This window comes from Plectrocnemia conspersa, unplaced genomic scaffold (genome assembly GCF_051122295.1).
Source record: "Plectrocnemia conspersa isolate PC_06_02 unplaced genomic scaffold, ASM5112229v1 ptg000014l, whole genome shotgun sequence".
Taxonomy (NCBI): Eukaryota; Metazoa; Arthropoda; class Insecta; order Trichoptera; family Polycentropodidae; genus Plectrocnemia; species Plectrocnemia conspersa.
Window position 1 is genome coordinate 23,269,091 of NW_028277178.1, and position 22,455 is coordinate 23,291,545.

Genomic DNA, 22,455 nt, shown 5'->3' on the forward strand with positions numbered 1-22,455 from the left:
CTCTTCTTAATTCACATACAAATACCACACGTCTTCTTTTAATATTCTCCCTTTTCTACAAAGAGAGCCGTGACCTTTCTTAATCCTATTACCTATAAACCCAATAACTTATTTTCATTTAATTTGAAACGAAAGTCTCTTAAATTAGCCAGTTGCAAGCTAAACTTTACAGATGTGGGGTGTTCAAGACCGCGAAGACATTTCAGAGAGTATACAAAATTAATCATTTTGTCAATAAATTGGAACACAATATTTAGTGCTTTTCTATCACAAAAAACTACGCTGGTTTATATTTTAAATTGATTTTGATTGACAAAGCAAAACAGTTTTAATTTTTCATATAAAAAGATAAAGGCCATTTTTGAAACATCTTTTTTCTATGCTCACCTAGCAGCTTTTTTCGCTATTTATATAAAACGAATCTTTTTATATGAGTTTGTAAAATCACAATCTAGCTGCTAATCAATAACCATTTTCTAATTTACAATAAGAAATTCGAAAGATAAAATAGATTATTGGTAAAAAATCATAAGGTAAATTCATAAAAGTTACAAAATGCTTTCACAAAATAAAATAAAAAATATAATTAAATTATTAAGCCCAAGACTATTAATAAAAATTAAGCTTAAAAAAAATATGCTTATAAAGTAAGATGTGTTTAGACATTTTATATTTATACTTAAATTTAAGTTTGGTCTTTGTGTAGTTTATTAAAATTTACTTTTAAGTATATATAAAAAAGTGTATTATACACCATTTTTATCACTTTATTTTGAATGACTCAAAGCTTATAAAATATTGAATTAATTGTATTTATGATGCTCGGTTTTTACGGCTTGAATTACTCCGGACAGATTTTTGCGGATGGTAATATGTAATGCTTGGGCTACACTCTCTGTAAGTTGTCCGAGGTCACACTGCCACAAATTTCAAATGCCGTCCGGACGGCGCATGTGAATGACGTTTGCACGGCGGCTGCTGTCATGTACAGCTGGCATATTTGCGCGTGATCGAAAAATGTGCAAAATAATTGCAATTTTTAAATTGTCATAATATTAAAATGACACTACTGATAATTATAAAAGTTTGTGTGGGCACTCACTAACACAATATCAGTAAAAACTTTTCGGTCGTTAATATTCAATTTACGCAAAATCTTTGTCGGCTTTTACAAAATGCCACAAGGCATAAAAATAATACTTCAGAATACGAACACCACATCTGTGACTATCCTAGAATTTGTCGCCATCGATTCTAAATAAGAATTCGTTATGGTGTGACATTTATATAAACCGATCTAGGAAAATACATAAGGATATTTGAAACGATTTTTTTTAACAAAATCAAGTACCACTAATTATTTTTTAATTATTTAATTTTATATGAAAAAAAATATAATAACGATATATGTTAGAAGAATATACTATCAAAAATATAATTAATCCCTTTTGGTGCCTTAAAATATTTAAATATGTCAGTAAGAATCTGTTGAAGTCCCCGATAAGCATGTGGTATTATAACTTTGCCACGTGACCACGATGCAGCACTCGACGTGCGTGTTAATCATAGGATGCCTACGCGCATACTGAAATTGAACCGAGCTACTCGTTCTATCTCATTTGCGAAAAACCATATCATTATCTCTCTCACTCTCGTCACTTAACACGTGAGAGAGCGAAAGGAGAAGTATCTCACCGCTCGCGCTCGAAAGAGCAGCTCCAACTTCGGTTTCTTTAACTTCGGTCCATTTGCCGACAATGTTTGGAAGCGCTCAAAGTTGCCCATATCGACTGAATTACCCCCACATTACCTCTCGTTCTCGCTAACTTCGGACAACTTCCGAGAGATTTCAGATCGAAGTAACCCACTATATTTAATATCTAAAATCTTACCCAGCTTAAAAACTCATAATAAATATTACTACCTGTTAAATTGTGAAAATATACACTATTGACTGACAGATCTAAACATAATAGCTTAAGCTTTTATGATTTTTACATTTAAAAAATATTTATCTTGATTTTTCACACATTGGTTTTAGATATTTTGGGTATCTAGCATATTATTTATTTATCTAACTCTATAAAAAAAGCTATACTCTAACATTGCTTTTAATTTTCAACACATTTGACTTTTATAAGAATATTTTTTAATCTACAATTAAAGAGTTGTATAATAAAATACGAAAATAGTTCAGTTGTTAAGCTATTAAAATCAGTCGACTTGTGCAATCAGTCCTTTAATTATGTTACATATTAATAATCAACTCAATATTATGTAAACAATTCGAAATTAAAGGATAATTATGTTATCCCATTAGAATGTAATCTGAACTCTTTCTATTGTTCGAGGCGAAAATCGATCCCCTTTTTGTATTAACGTAGAAAATATAAGCCCATCGTGTTACAAAGTTAATTACAACGGTATTAACTATAATCATTTGATATTTATAAACGTGGGCAGTAATAATATTTGCAATTAAAAAATGTCAATGGGAGACTCGATAATTTCACAATATCGACGATTACGTGTTTGAAATGCAATCAATCCAATTAAATTATATATATTACAGAAAAGTAATACATGTATTTGTAAATGATCAATTCGCTTGACATGTACCACTTTTATCGATAACCACAATTGACGGATTGACTCACCATCAGCTGCGGCTGGAGATGCACAGTTAACGGCTCGGTTATAGTTATAACTGTGTGTTGTCTTTGTTCGCCGTATTGATTTCTTGTTATGCACACCCATGTGCCGGAGTCTGGTGGCTGGACATGACGAATGTAGAGTACATCCTGTGACACCAAAACCCTTGGCGTGGACATTATTGGATAGAGCTGACCGACGGACTCTCTGTACCAACTGTTATAAAGTCAATCATTAGTAATGGAACATTTGACAAATTAACAAGAACGAATCATTGTAGGTTTGTATGTAAATGGACATGTGTATACTGCATACCTATAAATAGGACTTGGATTGCCTGTGGAAGTACAGAGGACATACAACTCCCTACCGTTGTCAATGATTACTTCCGACACGGGTGATAAAAGCCTGGGTGCCATTCCAGATGGTGTATCTGTAAAAAATATATAATATATTCACAATATTAATTTATCTAAAAATCCACATTAAAATATATGTAAAAGCGAGTGTAAAAATGTTTTATAATTTAAATACTACTTTCAAGTTTTCATAAATGACTGGAGCCTGGAACATTCTATAAATTTTATTAATAAGGTAATACCAAAAATACAACATTCTGATAAACTAAAATTTTAATTATGTTCGTTAATCTAACAACTGTTAAATTTTCTACAATCAAAACATTATTTATTTTTTCAAGTACTACAGAATTTATGTTTAAAAATTACACTTTTGATTTAAGATTCATATTTAAAACTATTACACTTTATTCTATAAAAATATATATTAGAATAGAATCGATGATATTAATTAATTTATTTAAACTCAATTAGGACCATCGTGACCTAACAGGTTACTTAAGTTTATAGGCAATATGCAATGCCTATAATATATTGTATATTTTTTTTTAATCAGTTGCATATTTAGTTCAAATTATTAGTGTTAAATTTATTAAAAATTGAAACTATATATGCAATAGTGTATTAAACATAGTTTATTATTTTTTTTATACTTGCCATTTATTGTCAGAGTAACTGATGAACTTCTCTTCCTTTCTCCGGTTAGCGTGTTTAAAACTAGGCAACTGTAAGTTGCCGAAGCGTCTTCTTGTTGCACAGAACGTATCAAAAGTTCTCCTCTGCCCGTCGCTATATATCTTGAGCCTAAAAATATATTAACAATATAAATTTAAACGTCTAACAACATCTCCAAATAACACAATATATAAAATTTACAAATATTAATATTTCAAAGTTTAGCCCCAAGTTATTTATGTACTTCCTTGTACACAATGGAAAGTTGGAACGGAAACTTCAGTTCGAGAGTTCGCCGATGTTTTTCTCATTTAATATTGTATGTACAACATTGTCGGATATTAGCATTTTTCAGTTGTAAAAATGATTAATAGCCACAAAGTATATTGCTAAAATATTCTCATGTATGAAGTTTCCTTCTCATCTTTTTCCGTCATATTATTAAAAAATCATTCGTTCTTCGCATTAAAACAATTTCACACATCGACGAGCGCAAACTTATCGCTTTTGTGAATATTCGACAAAAAAAGTTACTTTCCTCGTGAACTTTCTTTTCATTTTTTACAGTAATTCATCATGCACGCCACTGGAATTGGCGTGCTTCTCGACTTTGTAGCGTTATCATTGAAAAGTTTACTCAAACGTTGTCATAATTTATCTTCACCCCGTGGCGTCGTTTTACACGAAATTTGAAGGACCTCAACATTGAAACTTTCAAATTCAACATTAAACTTGCAAAAACTTTGAAGCTATAATTTTATTCCCTCTATATTTAAAAAAAAGCTTAGTTATGAGGCCAAAACAGGTAGGACGCATAAAATTCGATAAAACACGCTTATTAAATACATACATGGTGCCTGGCTATGTTTAATTAATATTTTTATGACCGCGGACATAATGGCATTGTTAAAACGTATTTAAATTTAATAAAACATGTTACGTTCGCATACAATATTCGTTTTGCTTATGTATAAGCTTTTATTGCGCGTATGCTCGTGCCGTTGAAAACGGTTAATAACATTCATACATAATAATCAGTTATTTTCACATTAAATTATGTGAAATAATTTACTTTAAAGTATTAAGAAGCTTATAAACAATAACAAATTTAAACATAAAGCTCATAAATAAATAATTAAATTAAATTTGTATTACCATTTCTATATTATAAACTAATATTATTTTAAGCAATATTTAATACTAAATATATTTTTAATTTTTAGTTAAATTACTCTTGAATGCTTAATTTTTAATAAGCTATACATTAAGATTTTCATTATTGAAGTTTTTTAATATTTAGTATTTGAAAAATTCAATTACATTCCAAACTGTAGCTAATTTGCTTTAAGAAATTCTCCAACCTCACACTTTTTAAAAAAATGTTTAATCTTTTAAAATTAAAACACTTTTAACTAATCATCAAATAAATTAAACTTCATTACTTAATTCGAAAGACGTTAGGTTTTGTATTAAGAAAAGTTTAACAAACCATTGAAAACTTATACTATGAAAATTCGGTTTTATATTTATTAGTATATTATTTTTTGGACTTTGTAAGGGTTTAATTCCGCTTTCTACAATTTTAAATAATATATTAGATTGTCCTGAACTATTAAATTTAATATATTTTCACGTAGCTTAATATTTTGTTAGAAATTTATAATTATAATTCAACTTTAAATTAATAATAGAATTCATAAAAAAAGGTAATAATAATTGTAATATATTTCAATAAATAAATGTTTTTCTTTATATTTTTTTCAATATAATTTACTATGATTGTTGTGAATTTTAATATACGATAATCATTAAACTTAATGACTTATCGCAACTTGTTTAAATTTATTAGTCAGTTAATTTGCGCATTTCGTTTAGAGATTGTCTTAATTTGGAACGTATTACTCCTTAAAAATATCGATAGAATCGAGAGTAATTTGTGCATGCTTGACTTATGAGTATAAGCTCAGATCAAAGTCTTCAAAAGCTTGTTATCAGATATGGATGATATTTAAATAAGATATGCAAAAAAATAAAGGTGCAATCATATGATTTAGTACCACACCCTTAAAAGATGATTCATTCCAAAAGATTATGATTTGGTATAATGAACTTTAACCATTATTACCTACAGAGGCTAAGAAAATTTTACTGCGATCTATTATATAAAAGTAAAACATATAAGGCAGCGTTTTTCAACTGAGAATCACAAAAAAATACACATTTAAGGGGTCACAGTAATCTCTAGGAGGGTCACCGCACTGTTCACAAAAAAAATCAATTCAATTCTAAATAAAAATTTATAAAATATTATTTAAAAAAACTAATTTAATTTTTAATTTAGTATATTTATGTGAAATAAAAGGGTTAAACATAAATAATCTCATACTCCATTTAAATTAAGTTTATAATGACAATTAATTAAAAACGTACATATTAATGCATTAGTATTAATATTTAAAATATGTAATAAATAAAAATATATATTTTTAATTTAGTAAAACTACAACATAAAACAAGTATTAATATTTTACATTACATACAGCTAGGCATTCTGATTTCTTAATGTTTTTAATTTCTAGATAAATGAGAATTTCGTGTCTATCACAAATTTATTTTTCAAGTCATAAATACAGTGGAGTGGAGTGGAGATGTTATTTTTAATATTGTTTTTCAATATTTACCCATTTTTATTTTTTTATTGAATGCTCATTGTTATAGTTATTTGTTTCAAACGTTGGAGAATCCATAGTTATGACAATAAGCGGATTACAATGCATTACTGCACTCAATTGCATAAACCTCACTTTTTCTGCGAGTGATTTGTACTGAATAGTCTACTCAGAAAAAATGAAAATGGGCATTTCATACGATCACCAAAAAAACCCACAATATCGCAGTAAAAATTCCCTCATCGGGTCAATAAAAGTAAAGAGTACAACATAAAGTTAAATTGACGTCTCATGTCATAAAACTCAGTGGTGATCTTGGTACACTATCTGAGTATCATTAACCCGAGAACTAGTGATTCAGGCTAACATTGCATCAAAGGGTTAAGATAGAGCAAAATTGTTTTTATTACGCCTCTCCTTCTTATTTAGTATAACCAGGTTTTAGTTGTATTAATTATTTATTTGGCTAAACGCAAAGTAACCTTAGCATAATGGACAAAAGTTATATTCGGTTATACCTCACAGTAATATATAAGCACATAAAAAAGCTTGCTTCTGGTTATCAAAAAAAAAAAAATTAATCATACATTTTTATTTAGTTGCCAAAGTTCATATGCTAGTAAATTTATTTTTGACATTTTTAATTTATAAAAAAAAACAATGCAAATTAGAAAACCAATATAAGCTATTACTAGGGCATCGAAATACCCGGACAAATTCATTACCCGGTTCTACGGATATTTCCTGGGAAAGAACCGAGTACCCGGTTCGGTTCCGGGTAATTTTTGTAAGCCGTTAAGAGTATAATTTTTATTATATTTGAATCTTTGATATTTAATTTTACTTTAATAATTAATATCATTTTTTTTTTAAATAAGGTATTGCAATAAAATCAATATATTATGTAATTATTAATACTTTACTCAATCGAAATATTTTTACATTCCATCGGTAGGTACATATATACATATACTTACATACTACATACATGTGTAACAGTACAAAACCGAAATTTTTATTTTAACACATATTTGGCAATAATAATACAAATTGCACGTGAAAAATACTAAGGAAATAAATTTTATTAAAATTATAAAATAAATTTGATGATTGTATTTATTATATGTATAATATGTAGGTAGAAAAACAAAGTTTTAGTGATGTTCTTTTTGTAAAAAGTTATATTTTAAAAACACTAACGAATCTAATGTGTTATATTTTCACCCTACAACGCATTAAAATTTATTTTTATTTACAACTGCATCCTTTCAAAATAATCCTTATCTATGCATTCGCTTATCTCGAAATCTATAGGTTGCTAAATGCTGTCCCTTTTATTGTCGTTCAAAGACGTTACTCGCTTAAGAACGCCGATTCGGCTCTTCCATTTAATTTGAAATAATGGAAAAAATGATTTAAATGAAATTAACCGGATACCCGTCAAAAATTACCCGGTTTTCGGTTCCATGAAAAACATGGCGGGTAAACGGGTACCCGGTTCCGGTTCAACCCGGTTCGAATGCACTAGCTATTACAATATTTCTGCAAGATAATGTAATACCTTACATTAAAAACACACTCGGAAAAGTTCGTCCATTTACTTGGGAATTTCCACCTCAACTTTCATATTTCTCTAACCGATTATTGTCATTTTAGTAGAGGATAATTACATAAGAAATAAATCTTAGGTTTTTGTGTTCTTTTTTCCAAAAAGCATTTAATAATTTTTTTGGAAGAGTACTAATTATTTTTTTCAGATATTATTTTGGTAACCTGATTTATCAGATTTTGATACTTGTATGAAATACAGAGTTTTATATTGTATACAATTGGTTTAGAAACTTTTAATTGTATAATTCATTGATACGTAATGTAAGCTATAAATATTCAGAAGACACAGATTAACAACATTTTAGAGCTACAGTCCTTGGCCGCTTCAAAAATACTTGTTATGATACTGTTTGAGTTGAGAAAATTTATGAATATTTAACATAGATTTAAACATTTTAACCTCATATTTATACACAAAATTTTATGTAAAATACTGTATAAACACAAATAAATAAATAAACAATCTAAGTTTATTGAACGGATGACATAAAAAATACTCGTTAACTTTGACATTAAAATCAATTGAAAATCCTATATGAATAAGTGTCTATATTATCGAAATGGATAGTGCTGGGTATTCATTATAAGCTCCATTAAGGACAAAAATTGTAAAATCACTGTTGTCACAAAAAAATAAAGGCAAATATATCACCACTTTTGGAAAAAAAACTAATGTCTTAACATTTTGTATGAAGAACTATCAATGTCTTGAACATTTAAATGATTAAAAATGCATGTATAATTTTTTTAATATGATAATACAAATAGGTATGTATTTTTCCTTAAAATTTAAAAAGGTTAAAATAAGCAATAACATACTTTTTTTTTATTTTACTTGTAAATAATAGTACTTTTGTATAAAAAGTTTTATATTCCTCGTTTTTGGTAAATGCGAGTTGCTCACAGACACAAGAGTGGAATTAGAAAAAGAAAATAATATCAGTACGTATAATTCTAAAAACAATCGACCTTTAATGACCCTTTTTTAAACAGGGGAATGAGCAATTAAGATTAAAAAAACGCCGCAAAAACACATGAGCAAACGCAAAGCATGAAAACAGAACAAATATTTTATAGTCTGTGCGTGCATATCATATTTCTGTTACATTAACAAATTTTAGTTGTCTTGAATGTCGAGGGAATACTTAATTACATTACTAAAAAAAGTAATAGTTTTTACTCCCTCTTGTAAAAAATGTTTTTTGTGACAATGGTTATTATTTGAATAAGGTCTTCCATTGTGATGATTTATATGTTGATTTAGTACTTGCAACAAAACATTTTTTACTAAGAACAAGCGTCAGCAGAGTAAAAACGTCACGCTGTACAAGCAAACACAAATTCGAGCATTAGCCGCGTCGTCACCCGCGCCGTTGTTGTTAATGTCGACGTGCAACGGAGGCAAGTCATTAGTCGCTGTCGAGCGGTTTACGCGGACCATTTAATTTATGAGACGAATCTGGGGCATCCATCAGGCGGGCAAGGAGTGCAGCCTGGCAGAAGTGGAAAATGCAGCGCTGGCCCATGCCGGTGATGGATGCGCCTGTCGCTCTAATGGCTCTCACAACTCAATCTTTGGAGCACTAGCTACTAGCGAATGTTCATTGGCGATTGACAAGTTCCATTTGCATCGAGAATGCATTCGACTCTAATGCGCAAAACCCGCGTTCTCGTATTCCCATAAAAGTTAGACCATCGAGTGATTGATCAAATACGTACTACACCTACATTATACTGATATAAATATATTTTTAAATAATCTTCCTTGACGGAATATCGTATAGATTTTCACTTGAAAAGAGTGAGGATTTGTCAAAGGATTCAATGAATTTCAGAAACGAATTACAATTCGTCGCTTATTCATTCATGCAGTGTTAAATAAAGCTATATGTATGTCAAATAATGTACAATGAAATGAGACAAAATTGTTTTTATCCAGACCTATTTAATAAGTGTCGGAACCTTTGTGTTAAGTGGTTTAATTTGTTTAGCCAAAGTTGGTAAATAATACTAAATATGTTGCGTAACAATTAAAAAATGTTTTTTAATAAGTGCGTTACAGAATTTCAGACGCCAAGCTGTGAAGAGCTTCTCTCTTCACATCCAAGACGCCGTGGATGTGAAGAGAGAAGCAGCGGTTTCGGCGATCTTACCACTCAACTGTCAAAACTTACGCTTTCACTGGCGTATACCAGTGAAATAGTATTTTCATCTATCATAATATACATCCACTGGCCAAAGAGTTTTTGGAATAAGAATTATCTAAAACGTAGATGAGTTTATTTTCACTGCTAGCATGAAACCACTGTAGCATGTACATAAAAATATTTTTTGTTCAAATATTTGTAGCAACAATTAATTACCAGAAAATACATCTGTAAAAATATGCTAAGAAATATAATAAATTGCAGGATGATGAACTTAAAAACTTATGACAACAGACCACCGTTTCTTCGACAGCAATTATAAGAGCAGTTAACTCTATCGAATGGTATTTGATTAGCAAAATAACGTGAGAAAAAAGTCAATACTTTATTTTGTCAAGAATATTTTAAGCAGCGATCAACTAAATAATGTTTCAAATTTATTTATGATTATACTAGATAATCATATCCTGAAATAAGTCCGCACAAAAACCTTATTATAAACTAATAAATGTTTGTTGCCTAATTGCGCATTTACTTTTGGGACGGACCTTATATATGATATATATATATATATATATATATATATATATATAATACATAAGGACGAAGTACAATAGAAGAGACGGCTCAAATTCTCCATAAAAATATGCCTCAATTATGCTACGAATGCGTATAAATATAATTTATATTTTGGGTAATTCTAAAAAATAATAAACTAATTTTAAGCACAGAATTATTTAGCATAATTCCTCGATTATACGTTTCATTAATCTACTTTTAAAACTTTAATAGCTAAATTCCATTAAACCTATCGTCTCTTATAGAAATTTTGTACCATCATGGCATATCGAGGGTGCAAATAGAAAACTTTTATCACCCTTTTAAAACTTGAAAAATATGTTCTCTAACCAAAACTATTGAGGAAGGCACTCAACGGCTAAAAAGGAAGCATCAATATGTATTTTTTCTGTTAAAAGTAAAACACAAGTCGCTCGATTTCATCGTAATAAAACCAAGCTCATTGTTTTGTATATATCAGGTCCATCTTATCTTCAAATTATATTAAAAAAATATTTTAAATAAGCAATGAACCAGCTAAAAAAATATAAGGTGATTGATGAATCTTTAACAGTACCTACTAAAATACTCAATGAAGCTAAGTTATGGTCATCAAAAGCTTACAAGCGCAATGTTTTAGAGATGAACCAATAAAGAAGATTGCTAATGGTATTGTGGGCTCAATATTTCAACACGTTTGTCAAATTAATTTTGTGTTTATTGCACAGGATGAACTAGACAGTAAAAGCTTGATTAAAAAACATATTGTTTTTACAGGCGCTAAGAAAAGATATATTAAGGTCGTCTTTTTTGTATTTGGTAATTGTGTCCCTACTGTTTTTTTATTATCCATTATTATTGTGAAATGTAATAAAAATATATGAATGCAGTTCCGTTATTAAAGTATTAGGTTATTGTGACCATAAAATATACCATGTCATCTGATGTATTAGTCGCATAGGCAAATGCGCACCTGCATGGTGATAGAAACAGGTCACATTTCCCTATATTTTATTTATTGCTTTAAAGGAACAAAAGTATCTGAATATGTTCTAAATAAAAATACATTTTTATATAAAATATTATATAAAAACCATATTCAAATGAACCAAAGGAGGAACATGCGATTGACCAACGTATGTGGGTACCGCATATCGTCATTGTTCAACTACGAAGAATATTATTATTGTAATCAATAACGAATGTTCATTATAATTAAATTTTAATTTTATACAAATAATGATTTTACTTGAAAGTTTCAGTTTTTTAATTAAAATTATATTTATAAGTTTTTTACCAAAATTTTAGTACTGAAAATATTATCGGGTCTTAAAAACCCTACATAAAAGCTATTTAGTTTGTTGCTTTATTTTACTTTTTTTATTGGAATCCGAAATGCGTAATAACGGAGTAAATCAGTACCAACTAATCAGACATAATGAACACCTACAAGCAGTGCTTTTTTTCATAGAACATATAGCACCTTTTTCAATGGATTTTTAAAATTTTAAAAGTCTTTTCTGAAAATTTGATGTTTGGTCCACGTGTGCTTGAGTTGCTTAATATTTCTGAATTTGAAATTAAGGAGTAAAGCCAAACTACAAATAACTAATATAATAAAAATAAAATTTTTGTTTAAAAAATGAATGGCTCTTTGTTTGCAAAATGAAACTTAGCTGTATACCTTATAGAAAAGTTGTAACTCTTAGAGTTGAAACAAAAATGGATATTAAACTTATCAAAGAAAGGACTAACAATAAGATATCCTATTCTGGCAAAGATAGGATGCTACAACTAAGCACACTTAGAATAAATGATCACAGAGAAGCTGTGCACATAAAACAGAATTAGCGAAAAAAATACTTTTGAGAATATTTTTTATGCCATTATCTCACGAAAAAATAATAACTGCATATATATTGCTGAGGTAAAATTAATTATTCCATCATTTCGAAACTGCAATTGATCTGCTAAAACAGAGTTGAAATGTGTCATATTCTTCATTCTACAAATGAGTGTAATAATATTGTTAATCATCAAAGTAAAGAAATAAGGAAAACTCTATTTAAAAAAATGTTTTATCCAATGATAAAATTGTATTGATTAATGATGAATGAACCACAAGAAGCAAAAAACCAACTCCATAGTATATGTTCGATGCTGTATCGAAGTTGTTGGAATGACTTCACCGATAAATTTGCTTTTGCAATACGTAGAAGTTGAAAAAATAATAGAAAAATTTCTTTTCTCTAATGATGACAATAGATTATACAGAAAAATATGTAGTTATTTTGGCGTACTGTGGCGCTGCTGTGATGTTAGGGTGTAAAAGTGTAGTGAAAAAATTGCTGTACAAAACTGTAGAAAACTTCAGGAATAAATTGATTAAAATTTAGCATGCTTCGTCAAAGGATAGAGTTGCGTTTATATGCAAAATTACTTGGGGCTGAGCTGTTGTTAATTGAAAGAATTTAAAGCAACCAATGAGTTCGCGTAATTGTAATGCATTATCTTACCATAGATAAAAAATGATAAATGTACTATTAATAGCTTTAAAAGAAAAAAATATTGGACCTAAGATTTACGTGTGACACTCTCCAATAACAATCAAAATTAAGTTGGGACGCATAGACCTGCACAAAGAAAATGAGAAAATATAAATACTACTACAAGTTTTTGCAAAAATAAGAGATCTTTGGGCTCAATTTTAAATGCGCGTTTACTGCTGAATAATCTACGTGATTTTACTTTTTCACTGGAGAGATTCAAGAAAGGATTCTTTCATTTTATTTATAATTTAAAAAGTCAAGCAAAAAAGATTGCTTGATAGCAAAAACAATAAGCGTATTCCATTTCAAAAATATTTAACAAAATTTGGTAATACAAACTGACATTTGGAGAAGTGGAAATTAGGAACTTGTCAATGAGACTGCTACTAAATGAAAGAAAAAATATTTGTAGATTATGTGAATACATTCTCAAAAAATATATTTAGAAAATTTGGCTCTGAATGCCATTTCCATTTAATCAAGTAAATGTGAATGCGAGTTTTCGCAGATGAATCTAATTACCACCCCAACAAGATCTTCGTTGAAGTAAATGTCAATTTCAGCAACATTGATTCTTTAAAATACGTTGATCTGTGACGACATTCAGCCATAGATACTACAAGTAAGGAGAGGAGTCGAAGAGTTTTGTCGGACAACAACTGTTTAAAAAAATTTACTATAAACATACAGTGACTAATATTTTATTTCTTAGTTCCTTGGCATAAATCCATTTACCTCGTTATCGATTTCTTTCTTTCCTCTCTCACTTTCCTTCACCGTTATTTAATTAGGGAAGAAAAAGAAAAATATAAACATATGCTCTTAATAACTGTATATAAAAAAGTAAAAGATTAACAAGATGTTAGTTCTGACACATTTTTTTCTTACAAAAAAGCACCGCCTACAATTAAATATTAATCACAAGACTGAAAGTCTGTAGAATCAGTGACATATATTATTTTAATTGTAAAGTATAAAGTGTAAAATAATTCACAATCAACATATGTAAGTCACTTTGTAATTAGGACGGTTTTTAAAAATAGCGCAATAATTTGAGTTCGCTCGGGACCCGAACCCGTGGCTTTAGGTTAATCGATAGTATACACTACGTTATTACCCCACAATTTATTTTTGATACAGGATTATGTAATATAATTAACAATACACATTTGCATTATTCCATTATATTTATCTATACAATTTATTATATTTCAGACATCACTTATTACATCAGAATGTTAATAACCATATTTCAATGTTAAATACATAACACAATATCCCTAAGGAGAACTTTCACAAAAGTTTTCGGGATCGAAATTAAGCGAAGCAATAATTCTAAAAAATATAGTCGCAGACAGTAGTCTGGTGGATTAAACCCAGTAAATCACGCTGTCCTAATCCTGTGCACAATCTATCCGGTATCTGGTAATGGACAATGGGGTGGATAGTGACGGGGTGTTGTTTTGTCCTCGCTCGGTCCGTAGTAAGACCTCATTTGAAAAGCAAATGCTGGCACTAAATTCAGGTCGTCATGAATAAAATAGAAAGGTTCGGGAGCGCTCTTCTGGGCCACATTCTAGCAGTCTGCTAGGACGGTTTTCGACTCTCGTTTATTACCGGCGAAAGTCCGCCGTTACCGACCAATAATGAACGACATGAATAAAATATCAATATGGCCGCGTGACGACGATGGGGAAATATGTCGATAATTTATATTTCTGTCCATTCATCGCTTTTACGATCGACTTACAACTCAATATGCTGCATAAAAGCTAATATAGAAAATAAGCCCAATAAGTCAAAAAATATATTATTGATTTTTTTTAGAATTATAAATACTTAAGAAGAAATTTAAATTAGCACAGAGAAATAATATATAATTTTTATTTATTACATCTTAAAAAATCTGACTATTATATATCTATTAATGACGTCATCTAGTTTGAAATTGTTTTAGATTTAATATTATATATCTTCCTTATTAGGTCAAAATGTAAATCTAGGGATCTTGATTTTGTATATAATCAAATAATTGTAATTATCCATGTTTTCTATATTATCATGGTACATATTTTTTAAATATTTACCATGATAATATACAAAAAATTTAGGTTAAAAATGTCTTGATGTGTTGACATATATTTTTTTATTCAGAATTAATCTCAGTTGCCTAAGGTTGTATAAGTTTTGGCAGTATTTAAAGGTTTTATTAAGCATTAGTGTATATATTAGTTTTTCAGTTTATTTAGATGCTGTAGAATATTTTAGTTTTAAAAATTATTCGTTATCACAAAGCAGCTGCAACTTTAGTTCGAATAGCAGCGATATTATCCATTTTTAAATCACGAAACAGATGTTAATCTATAGGTTACTTTATTCCATTTAAAATGTGGTGATTATGTATTGCTCGCACGGTCGTCTCCAACTATATAATGCAAGATTAACGCTGAATCAGACACTTTCAACATAAACTAACAAAGAACTGGACCCACGTCATTCTGGCGACCAAATAAGAAAACTTGCCGGAGAAGAGTAACAGAATTGGCCGTTCTCGGGACGTATTCTCCCCGGTCCGCTTCTCTTCTATTTACACAAAGGGAGGGTCACAGGAGGAGAATAGCCCCACCTCGGCGCTAATAAAGAATAATTACCAGCCGGGGGTGGCGGCGGCTTCGGCTATGTGGCCGTGGCCCATTTGTTATAGTTAGTGGCGGAAAGTGGCAGTTTCCACGTCCACGACCCTTATTTTTCCACGGTGAAAAACTGATCGCCATTCGACGAATAAATAGGCAGTCGTCTGCCGTCGAAGACCGTTCCTTGAACGCTAACAAGATATATCTTTTGTGTCCTATATGTACATAATTCTTTGCTTAATAATGAATATCCCAATTTGCTTGCCTTAATTACCGTTATTTATCTTTTTAGCCCAAATATTTTTATTTTTAAAATTATATAACTTTGATGTACATTCATAAAAACGAATAAAAAGTAACAAAATAAAAAGCATGGAATTTAATTTTGCGTATCCAAAAGCCTTAAAAATAAATTTAATGCAACGAAATAATAAACACAAATTATTGATACATCAATAATAATAAAATTAAGCAAAACTAATAAATATTTTTTCTAGATAAAATTGCGTTCAATAAGTGTGCGCTATCTTTGAAAAAAGTTAAAAACATATCAACTAATTTATTATGTATTTTTTTAATTATTTCAATTATTATCTCTTATGACACACACAGCTAGTTTTGCATTTCATCGTCAAAAAATGTAGCATTTTTATCTACAATTTACTAAAAATTTTGTTTTATTTTAGTTTATCTAGACTCTAGATAAACCATCTTATTTTTTTTATGAAGCAATAGTATGTTAAATACATTAGACCATGGTTTCCCAAACTATGCTCCGCGGAACACTGGTGTTCCGCGGATCCAAAATAGGTATTCCGCGGAGCCTAAATAGATATTTCACAAAAATTTAGAGTAGATTAAAAAAATTGTTAGTCTTGCTAATACATAAAAATTGTTCATAAATCTGATACAAAAGCTTGAAAATATGTGTTAAATATTCAACATTGATGTGTATAAAATCTGGAGGAAAAAGTTTCATAAGTCGGTGTTGTTTTTTTTAACTTTAAAATTTGATCGTATTTAAACAATATTTTTTTTGTTAATTAATCACACGATATTAGTGCTTGTTATACGAATTTTATTTATGTGACTACATATCCTACTAGCAGTCACTGTATTTTGCATGGGCATGCACTGTTCATTAAAAAAATTTCCACAAATTTAAAAAATGTTATGAAGTAGCCGTGAAAATGATAAACTATGTAAAATCTAGACCACTTCAATCCAGATTATTTAAAATTTTGTGCGATGAAATGGGTAGTGAACATGAAGCACTTTTTTTACATACTGAAGTGAGATGGCTATTTAGAGGAAAAGTACTATTAAGACTTTATGAACTTCGAAATGAATTATTAGTCTTCTTGAAAGCACAAAATAATTTGCAACATCATTTTATAAATTTTTTAACAAATCCTTCCTGGTTGATACATCTGCATATCTGGCGGATATTTTTACAAAGAGAAATGATGTTAACTTATAATTGCAAAAAAAAAGTATTACAATTTTTAATATGAGAGATAAAATTGAATCTTTTGATAAAAAATTACAATTTCAGATTTTATCGATTGAATTTAATAATTCTGATTGTTTTCCTGTCTTGGATATGAATGTTTAAATGAATTGAATTTTCAAGTAGATAAAAAAGTTTCACAAGTATTTTTAGAACACATATATTACTTGAAAATAACTCTTTCGGAATATTTTCCGAAAACTAGTAAGGACGATTCCTGGGTTCGGAATCCATTTTCCGTAACAGTAAAACCAGTGGGCTTAAGGGATTATGAGAATTTAGTTAATGACTCTGATTTGAAACAAAAATATCACCCATTAAATAATTTCTGGGCGAGTCTGACTGAAGAGTTCCCCAAGGTGTCAAAACAAGTTCTGGTTTGTTTACTTCCGTTTTTCACGACGTATTTATGCGAAGTGGGATTTTTTAAGTATACTGCAACAAAAACAAAATACAGAAATAGACTCCACGCCACGGCAGATATGAAAATACAACAAATCAAAATTGTGCCTGATATAAAAAAATTGTTATTTAAAAACCCAAAAGCATCAGTCAATAGGAGTTTTATTTATTTGTATTTTTATGTTTATTAAATAAATTTAATAACATTTCTTTAATAACATGTTTTATTTTAATATGAATTACCCAGCCTAAAAAATAAGCTAAGTGTTCCGCCAAAATTTTCGGATTTGCCAAGTGTTCCGTCCCTGAAAAAGTTTGGGAAGCCCTGCATTAGACTATTGCTTTATACCAAAATAAGATGATTTTCGCAGGGATTGCCTAAAGAAATTAATGCAATTATAAGATATTCTTAACGAGTTTTTTAAAGACAAATCTGAAATGACACTTCTAAAATCAGTTAATAGTCAAACATTTATGATTTATTAAACAGAGATTTTCGAAAAAATAAATTTGGTAAATAAACATTATAAAACATGATAAATTAATTATGCAAAATACCTTTGTTGGATTTTAGCAATTGTATAAAAAACTGTTTTAGACAAAAAAAATGAGCAATTTTATTGACTTAATTAGTGTGAGGTGACTAATTCTGCTATATTTTTTGTTGTGAAGCATTTGGGTGAAATGACTTACGACTTATATAACAGATTTTTAGATTTTTTTCCTATCTTGGATAACACAACCGATAATTCTAGATATAAATAATATAACCATGTAGTATCAAGAAGAACTCTTAGAATTGCAAAGAAATTAATCTTTTAATATACTATTTAACATAAAAAGAGAATTACTGTTACCATCCCCATCGTCATATTTATTTGAATGCGGCTTTTGTGCTATAAATGATTTGTAATTGAAAAAATGAAATTGTCTGGATATTACAAAGAAGGGAGATTTAATATTAAATTTGACCAAATTAGTACTTCATATAAAACATAAAGTACAAGGATCGCGCTAATTTGCATGTTATTTTATTCAGAGTTGTACATGTAATATTCCATATATTTACTTATACGTCTCGGAATAGTTCATCAAATTTTAATTTTTTTAATATAAAATTATTAATAAGCTTTATGTTGTTTTACTTTAATGTTTTTCGAAAATAGTCTAAAAATAAATATATATAAAATCATCTAAATTAATAATATAAATATAAGGTACTCGCAAAAAGGTTGTTGTCAAATTTTCCTTTATAAATTAACATATAAACTACATTACTAAATAGCGCAAATAATTAATTACAAAAACCTTATTTAAGTAAAAGTAATAACTTGGTTATGTACTTAAACAATCGATAAATATTATATAAATAAAAAAAACTTGAGAATTTTTTTTTTATATATACGTATTTATTTCCAAAATGTAAATTAAAAATAGTTTAAGCTATGTGGGTGTTTATTTAAAGCAGAAATTATTTTTTATAGCGTAACAATCGTTGTAATGCATTGGGCTTACGCCTGTTAGATAAAAATATTATCTTCGTGATTTTGAATTTCTATCGCGCTTTTTGGATCGAAATTAATAATTATTATTTAATTATATCTCTGATCGATTTTCTCAGAGTAGGTATTCCTAGATTTTCCTAACCTTACGGATAAATATTGTGAAGAATGTTAAAAATAAAATTAATTAAGGTCGTTTATATTGACATTTAATAATTTTAAGCTGTAATAATAATTTACAATCAATATTATATATGTCACTAATTTACAGACGTTAATTTCAGTCTGGTGATTTATCAGAATTGTAAAGAATTGGTCTAAAGTCTGCCTTGTTGTTTGCAGTTGTCTTCTTATAAAATACCTTCTAAACGATTTTTGCTAAAATTTCACCGGATGTTCAGACATAGAATTAGCATTTATGCTATAATCATCGTTTTTAAAACAATTAACTAATTCTAAGCTGCTATCTCTACAAAAGATATATCTAAAGCACTGTTTCTACATGTGGCTTATAGCAATACAAGCACGATTAAATTCGTAGAAAGAGAGATTGACTTATTTTATCTACCTTCACCACCTTTAATTGACTGATTTGATTGTATATAAAGCAAAATATGTAGGAATAACTAGTGGTTTTTGAAGTAAAAAGGAGAATCTACAATATTACTAATCTAGTGGGCAATTTTCTTGTATAATCTGTCATAAGTTATACATATATATATATATATATGTTAAAATAAACATATATATTTTATAAACCGATTTATATTGAGTTTATTTATTTAAGTATTATCTTTGCAAACACAAAAATAAGTCAAACTTGATGTTATGTTACGATAATTAGTAAAGTTACGATAGGACTATATTCGATCTGATGCATGGTGTAGCTATTCAAACAATTTAAAGGCTGAATTTTTATCTTCCCTTAGCGTTCATCGAAAATTTCAAGCATCCCGTATTAATTTAAAAAGCGCTATATAAATGTAAATTATTTAATAGTCTTTTTTTCGCAAAGAGTTTTTTACAGCTGAACATAAAAACAACAGTTAAATGTAGGTATATGTAAAAAAGTTGCAATTCATATCGAAGCCAACGCTCGTATATCAAGTTTTATCTAAACTTTCGAGTTTGTTTGCGCTCTTTTTGTGTATAAAAACTTGATCTTTCATGAATTCCGTGACACAGTGAAAGATACACATCTCTATTCAATTGGCTTCCGCGCCTTACTATTGGATTTGATATATTATATATTATAATATACATACAATATAAAACTTATTATCTGTCTTATTTTAAGTAAAAAATACCCATACTATTACAGCTATAAAGCTAGATTATTTTTTTCACTTACATTTAATTTAAAAACTGTTTTATGTAAAAATAAATATTATGCAAAATAATAAATATGAAAGGGGCTTATCGTAAAATTGGATCGTAATAATTTTTCGGTATAAAGACCACTCAAACGTTGAACGGCACTCAATGCTTTAAACGTGCTTATCTTTGTAATTTCTATCTTTTTAAAACACATATAAAATTACGCACATAGACATAAAAGTATAGGGAGGGCGTTCGCGATATAGAAACCGTGCGTGACCGTGCGATTTACGTCAATATTCGGTAGAAAAATGAGTTAAAATAATTAATATAATATTATACACTAATATTTATGTAAATTTATTTAATTAAAAAATCTATTAATATTTAACTATCGCATTAGTTGAATAAACGCAAAAGTTCTCCGTCGACTATTAAGTCAATGAAATAAAATTTTATTGTTCAAGTTGTGCCGGTCAAAAATAAGATTCATAAATACAGAAACGGATGAAATTTCATAAGGCCTTAACGACTGTTTGGAAACTTTGGTCCGAGGCGCGAAGAGATTGAGCTTTTCTCCTAGCTTACGAATAATCGAAAGTTTTAATGGAAACGGATTTTGAACGGTAAGTCTTATTAAATTTCGTATGCATAAGTGTTGTAATATGGCGTAAATTCTACAAAGCGTTAACTTTATTTATGTATCTTCATTCTTTTACCATTTATCTCGCATATTAAATTTATTGTAAAATTTTTGGAAATCTGCGATTTTACCAATGAATGACACTTGTTAAGAGGCATACCATTTTAGCATAGTATTACATATAGAGATTATTTTAATATGCCTAATTATATTACGTGCAGCTAAAATGTATTTAGCTTTGCTGTTTTATATATTCAATAAGAGTTGAGAGCGCAAGTCGAAATTACATTTTAGAGATTCGTAAACAAATTATATATTGCCACTAGAGATTCTGATTTCACTTATCCTGAAATTTCCTGGGATTCAGGATTTTTTATGATTTTTATAAATCAACCATTTGTTTTATAATATCACATGGCTATTGATGCTTTTAATAAATATATAATATTCAATAAGTGCATTCATTTTATCTGCCACCCGATTCTAAAAAAATCATATGTATAAAAAAGTATGTATTTCAGGTATAAGTTCCTTCAGATATTTTTATACATACAAGAAATAAAAGGAGCGGAACATTGCCTTCAAAAGCACCCACTCTCTAAGTAGAATTTTCACTATTAATCAGAGGAACAGATTATAGTTTTTTACGCGGCTCTGTTTATGTTAAAATTTGTTTGCAAATTTAGTTGACTTTATTGCTTTTTGAACGTTTAAAAAATATTAGACATGAGAAAAAATATTCAACGAATGTAAATTAGTAGCAGTAAAATTAAGTATTCGATCGGAAAATTCAGATCGAATACTTAAGAAATAACGAAAAATCAAAAACAGCATTATCTGAATTTTACAAATTTAATGGTTTTATTTATTGTATTATCGATAATCTGACAACTGGATTTAATGCAGCAAAATAAATAAATAATAAATTTAGTTTCATGTTTCAAAAATTATCCGAAAATATTTTTTAAAATAAGTCATTTCAGTAAAATCATATCAGAATACATTTTCACTAGTAGATATATATTTTTACCAGTGCAAATATAATTTATCTAGCAGATTCTAGTAAAATGATATATAATTCTAACTTTTCTATTATTTATTTACGTCCGATGAATAAATGTTATAGTGTATGTGTATTTTTTAGTAAAGTTATATTATCACTAGTAAAGTCCAAATACATTTTTACCAGTAGATATGTATTTCTACTAGAGAAAATAAACTGTTATGC

General features: G+C 28.7%; 2 protein-coding genes across 2 annotated transcripts in view; both read right to left on the reverse strand.

Annotated features, from left to right (window-relative positions):
* LOC148226543 (cell adhesion molecule Dscam2-like) overlaps positions 1 to 3,080 on the reverse strand; it is a 68,923-nt gene extending 65,843 nt beyond the window's left edge. Inside the window, exons 1-2 of the mRNA XM_088203789.1 lie at positions 2,968 to 3,080; positions 2,658 to 2,868 (exon numbers count right to left, since the gene is read on the reverse strand). Of these exons, the coding sequence (XP_088059915.1) occupies positions 2,658 to 2,868; positions 2,968 to 3,071 (315 nt within the window). The 5' untranslated portion in view covers positions 3,072 to 3,080. The remainder of the gene's footprint in view (positions 1 to 2,657; positions 2,869 to 2,967) is intronic.
* A 91-nt stretch (positions 3,081 to 3,171) lies between these two features.
* The window catches only part of LOC148226544 (cell adhesion molecule Dscam2-like), a 234,248-nt gene continuing 214,964 nt past the window's right edge, over positions 3,172 to 22,455 (reverse strand). Inside the window, exons 6-7 of the mRNA XM_088204610.1 lie at positions 3,665 to 3,815; positions 3,172 to 3,226 (exon numbers count right to left, since the gene is read on the reverse strand). Coding sequence (XP_088060736.1) covers positions 3,172 to 3,226; positions 3,665 to 3,815 — 206 coding nt within the window. The remainder of the gene's footprint in view (positions 3,227 to 3,664; positions 3,816 to 22,455) is intronic.